Genomic DNA, 6030 nt, shown 5'->3' with positions numbered 1-6030 from the left:
CCGCTCTGCTTCTCTATTCTAACCCTAGCTGTTCTCCACATGTCACATTCACTCTGTCGTTGGATTTTAACTTGACTGCTTCATTAGATTTGTGAAACTCAGTACGTGGCGCCCTGGGGCAGCACAGATGGAGGCTTGCTTGTTTTCTTTTCTCACTTTTACTGCGAAGGCACGCTAAAAAGTCCTTTTCAATTTAGTGTGATCAGTTCACTTGGAATTACCGTTGATATTTGGAACCTGTCTTACTATTCTGCCCACCATTTATGCCCCTTTTTTCTTCCCTGATTTCTGACCTAATGCCTTTTCCTTCTGTCCCTCCATGCAGTGAATCTGAAGACGAAAATTCTGCTTAAAATTCTTACTGGGTCAAACTGTTCCCCAGTGTTGTTTTATTTGTTTTGCTGAGAGGGAAAAATAAATGTTGTTCCATCATTGTATCTACAAACACCTTCAGATCAGAGGTTAGCTGTGGGAAAGTCTGCAGTGATGTGAGCCAGCTGCCTTCTCTAATGGAGTGACTGGGGGCACCAGCCCAAGATCAAAAGAAGGTGGGAGGAAGTCAGGAGATAAGATCTTTTTAAGCCATAGAACAAGTGCTTAGCTTTTCAGTGACAGGGCACAGCTCTGCAAACCTGTGTGAGGGGGCGCTAAGAGAGAAAATTGAGTTGACTTTTCTTCAGCATGTCCTTCCTCAGTCAGAAATATGTTGGTGCTTGGAATAGTTTACAGATGTGGAAGTGTCCTAGGACCCAGTTTCCTTAAAGAATAATGATATGACATTTATAAATGTGCCTTCTTGCAATTAGTCAGTTCTACTATACCATAACAGATCACAGTCGATAGCTTCTTACATTTGTGGGAGCAGAACTGGACATTAAAAAGGCAACTTAACTACTGTATGTGAATTTTAAGTTTTTACGTCTTAGTGCAACTTCAGTCATACAGATTCTTCATATTAACTTTGTCTTATAGTCCTCTAGGTTTCTTTTGTGCTTCTGATAAAGTTCCATGTAAATGAGTAGTTCTTGCAGGGCTTCTTAGTTGTCTTTTCCATATAAGAATTAGCTTGGTTAGTTCTTGAGTTGGACAGCTTGGAAAAGTTCTACGTTGATATCTTTTGAACTTTATCCTTTTCCTTGACATCCAGGCTTGCAAATATTATTAACTGTGTGGTATACAAGATTCTAGGGTAAGTAAATTGTCAGAGAGGCTAACCTTGCTTGCAACAATTGTCAAGATCATAATTCCATTTTTTTAAAAATCTATATCAAGTAAGGTTAACTCAATCAGCCTTATGCTTCTGTAGTCAACAGCCTAAGGAGTTGTACTTTCAGCTTATCACTTTCTATTAACTTCAGTGTTCAGCTGTAATCGTCTATTTCGACCTTTCAAACCCTCAAAGTGGTTCTTTAAATTTATATGCTATTAGTATATTGGACCATAAGTGCATACATACTTTTCTTCCCTGTGTTTTCCTTAACATGTAGATAGTACCCAGATTTGTGCTGGAGACATTAACTGTAGTTTCTGCCTTACATGGTTTGGTGCAGCAGTCGTTTTAGTTGGATCTGCTCACTACTCAGGCTCACATCCCATCCTTCTATTAATATCTCTTGGCAAAGATAATTTTGGAGGAATGTAAGTTAAGATGTAGAGGCTCTTGACAGTTGTCTGCAGTTTTTTTTTTCCATTTTCAAGGGGGAAGTGGAATGGAAAAGTAATATTGCCTCCATTTTCGGTATCAGTACTAAATGAAAATATATATGCAAAGCAGAGTGAAGAAAGGGAAAGGATTTGGTTAAACAGATGTGTTTTTTGTCATTTGATAACCTATTATAAGGGCATTAGAGTATATAATAAGGTTCATCAGATTGTGCCCTTAAGATATATTTAATATCCAGAAAAACATTGTTTTAAAATTTTTAACTGTATTTTTTAAATGATGTTCAACTTCTGTTACCCTGTCATCTTATATCAAAGAGAAATGGGGGGTGGGGACTTTTTATTACAAAAATTTTCAAACAGTCCAAAAAAATAGTAATACTGAATACATCTAGATTCAGTCATTAACATTTTACCATTTTTGCTTCACTTTATTTTTTTTAAGTTTTCTAAAATAAATTACATATATCATGCCATTTTATCCCGGAATACTTCAGTATACACCTCTAAAAATCTATAACATTTTCCTTATGAAATTGATAATTCTTAATATTATCTAATTCCCATTTCATAATCAAATTTCTCCACTTGTCCCAAAATGTATTTTATAGCTGGTTTCTTCAAAACAGTTTCCAATTAAAATCTGTATATTGCTCCTAGTCATTCTTCCCCTCCCCACTTTATCATAACATTGACTTATTGAAGAAACCAAGCTACTTGTCCTGTATAATGTCCTGCATTATGGATTTGTTCATTTGCTTTCTCAGTGTATCATTTAACTTGTTCTCCTATCCTCTATATTTCCTGTAGACTGCAAGTTATTAAATAAAATTTTTATTAATTCATGTTAAAAACTTCATAGCTAATGCTGTGTATCTTATACTGCATCATAACAGAAGACACAGTGTTTTTGGTGATCCCATTATTAATGATAAGTGATAGGATCGATCGCTGGGTTAAAGTGATGACAGCTTGATCCTTGCATTATAAAGTTATACATTTGCTCCCCGTGACCAGCATGTGATCTTTGATACTTTGATTCCATGAAATACCCAGTTCCCCGTCATCCTTTCACCTAATGAATTTAATATCCATTGATGATCCTTGCCTGAATAAATTTCATCAGGGATTACAAAGTGGTGGGTTTTCTGAATCTATACATTTTTTAGCAGACGTTTTTCTCTACGGGTATTTTCTCTACGTTTTTCTGTAAGGTGTTGTTTTAATTAAAAACATAACCATCAGCATCTTCCTTAGGTTCCAAATGATTTTCTTTGCTGGGGTCAAAACACCTGAACTCACAGTGACAGCTACAGTAAAAACATGTACTATATCTTATTTCAACTTCTGAAGTGTGTTGACATTATGCTGCCTTTTTTTTGATGCCAAGGTAAAAAGAAATCTTTTTTTTTTTTTGGTGTAAGAATAAAAATTGAACTATGTGGATATATTGAGATAATTGTGTAAAAAGAAGACTGAATGAGTTTCAAAATGGATTATTTCTTCATTACCTAGCACTTTATAATTAACTGTTCTTTTTTTTTTATTTCAGGAAGCTGCCACTTTTGCTAGAGAGCAAGGCTTTGAGGTGAGTTAACCCACAATTGTACACTAAACAGATCCTAAAGGTTTCTTCTAGCTGATAATGAAGTTCTTTTGGACAGTGATTGATGTGCTATTATACTCTCAGAGCCTCGCAGCAGTTGCCATGGAAACTTGGCAGTCGTCATGGTTTCTTTGTTCTGCCAGCACAGTGTTATGACGCACTCTGCTAGGTCTGCACCCAACATCGCCTACAGATGTTATTTATTGAATTTTGAAAAGCCTCTTGGGAAGCCAAGAGGTTGGGCACGGTTTCAAGCTGCCTCTGCAGATATGGGGCCTGTCAGTTTGTTCAGTTAAAAAGCTACCTCATTAGCTACATTACATTTCATAAGGATTCACTGCTAAAGCAGTGGTGGAGCAAGACTAAATAGTGAACTATAATGTCATTTAAATAATTTCAACCCTACCACATGTAGATTATCAATATGTAAATTAATTTCCAAAAGTTGTACTTAACAGTTGTTAGGAACTGATTAATTTAAATACTGTTCATATAAACTTCCTGTTTGAATCTCTTTTTTTCTTCTCTCTTCTTTTTTTTTTGATAGCATAAAACATACACATTTTCTGAAACAAAATATTGATACTTGCTTTACTTTCCAGATAATTGATTCTGTTTTTCTCATAGAAATAGAAGTATTATCTTGTCAAGATTCCAAACTCCATGTGGTTGTTGGCAAAATTAAGTTAATAGACAAGACTATGTTTTTACCTACATAATATCTACCTTCCAGTCCATCATTAGGAAACACTGACTAATCTCAGCACAGGTTAATTGATAGAGAATTCACTGAGTTGGTGAGTTTTATGACTATCATATTTATTTAGCTAGAATTATATAGGATACTGTGTTCTATACAGCAACTTGGAATGTTTCATGGTAGTAATTTTTTAACATTTAATCTGACTAGAGCTGGAACGTACAGAAACTCTCTCCTTATTTGCATACTCAGTATTGTCTACCATCTACAGAAGCTGTGAGCATTGATTGGATATATTAGTAAGCTCACTTTGAACTCTTTAGAGAAAGGTGTTGTATGAAATTGTGATGGAAATGTTATTTAAATGTACTAAAGGCAGATTCATTATCAAGCAACAAAGTGATACATGTGTGTGTTATCCATGTCATAGGACTTGACAACCAGGCATAGGGCTTCCTTTTCTTGGAGGAAGACAGTGAGCATGTGGTATAAGTATTCTACTCTCAAGATCTTATGAAAAAAACTGTATCAGGGTATGAAACTCTGCCTCATAATGCTCAATTAATGGCAACTTTGATAGTTTCTTGGGAGTTTGCTTTTTTTGTTTTAACATATTCTCATGAATATGGGGTTGAGTCACACGAAGAAGAAGGAATAAAGATTTCCAAGTAATTTTTATCTAATTTAAGTTTCACTTTGTCATTTCCCAAACTGGCAATTGATATACAGGGCTAAGTGTAACGAAGGGAATACTCAATTTAAAAGTCAAATGTTTTGGTCATGAAACTATACGTAAATGTTTTCAGTCATGTTTTAAAGTTTCACTGATGTGAAATTTCAGTATTAACAATTAATACTCTCTATTGTTACATCAAAATTCTCCAAAGATAAAAGCCTGCAGAGTATAAATTTGTGTCCTATTTTCTGTGCTAACATTTAAAAATGTATTTTGATTCTAGAAAATAACCAATTTTGTAGATGTTTAGAAATACAACATGATGTATAACAAATGATCATGATTCAGTAGTACCTTGATAATAATTTTTAATACTTTATTAAACCTTACTAATTCATAGTTTTATTGCCCTCTTGAGCTACATGCTTTGTATATGCCTGGTTTAAATACAGTCTTAGCAACAAACTACTTTTTCTATTTTCTACTAACCAGCACCATATTAACCTTTCCGTTAGTTCTTACTCACTGATTCTAGAGTTGTTTCTTTTCACCATAAATCTGCCATAAATGATTACAGCATATAAACAAAGTGATGATGATTATAGTAGGATACCTTATTACCTCCTGACATAGCAAGATGACTCAGTTGGTGATTTGACAATGATGTGTTAGATTGGTTAAAGCACACAGTGTCTTGACGTGTCCCTTCATGGGTTCCCTAAAATATTATACGCATCACAGAATCTGTAAGAGCCATGAGTAGAATACCCTGAAGTAAGTATTGTTAATAAAATATAATCCATGTATGGAATGCTATCTAGAGAAACTGAATGATTTTAAAATGTCATGAAAGTTTCCTTAGTCCATTAGATAGGAATATGAAAGCATAGGTTTGAAACTTGGTATTTTTCAAGACTCAAACAAGAATAAATCACTTAACGGTTTAATGTCTATGGAAATGTGTCAGTGCTCTCAAGTGTAGTGTGACAAACTAGACAAAATCTGTCTTATTCCTCCCAACTTTAATTTTACCTCTTAATTTGGGGCATGAATGAGAGGAGAGAAATGAAAAAATTAAAAAAGAAAGGAAAGGTGGGCATTTTTTTCTTCCCACAAATCCACTGTCCTACCCTCATTTTCTGTTATAAATACCAATCAGTTCCCAAAGCCACTGAGTGTTGCCACTTAGTGATCTGTCTGCTAAGAGACCAATCTAAATGCCTCTAAAAATAACCAGTGTTTATTCATCAGGAAATATCCTCAGCAGCATTGTTTATGATATTCTGATTAGCTTCTCTACAAATTTTAGATAATCTTTCTTTAAGAAAAAAATCTTGGGCTTCCCTGGTGGCGCAGTGGTTGAGAGTCCGCCTGCCGATGCAGGGG

General features: G+C 34.8%; 1 protein-coding gene across 4 annotated transcripts in view; it reads left to right on the top strand.

The window, feature by feature from the left end:
* The window catches only part of ADK (adenosine kinase), a 509882-nt gene that overhangs the window by 399396 nt on the left and 104456 nt on the right, over positions 1 to 6030 (top strand). For all 4 annotated transcript variants that reach the window (XM_007467500.1, XM_007467497.1, XM_007467498.1 and 1 more), the window contains one exon: positions 3215 to 3250. In XM_007467500.1, coding sequence (XP_007467562.1) covers positions 3215 to 3250 — 36 coding nt within the window. The remainder of the gene's footprint in view (positions 1 to 3214; positions 3251 to 6030) is intronic.

This window comes from Lipotes vexillifer, unplaced genomic scaffold, assembly GCF_000442215.2.
Source record: "Lipotes vexillifer unplaced genomic scaffold, Lipotes_vexillifer_v1.1 scaffold865, whole genome shotgun sequence".
Classification (NCBI taxonomy): domain Eukaryota; kingdom Metazoa; phylum Chordata; class Mammalia; order Artiodactyla; family Lipotidae; genus Lipotes; species Lipotes vexillifer.
The sequence above is the reverse complement of the archived record's forward strand: the minus strand, read 5'-3'. Positions and strand labels throughout refer to the sequence as shown.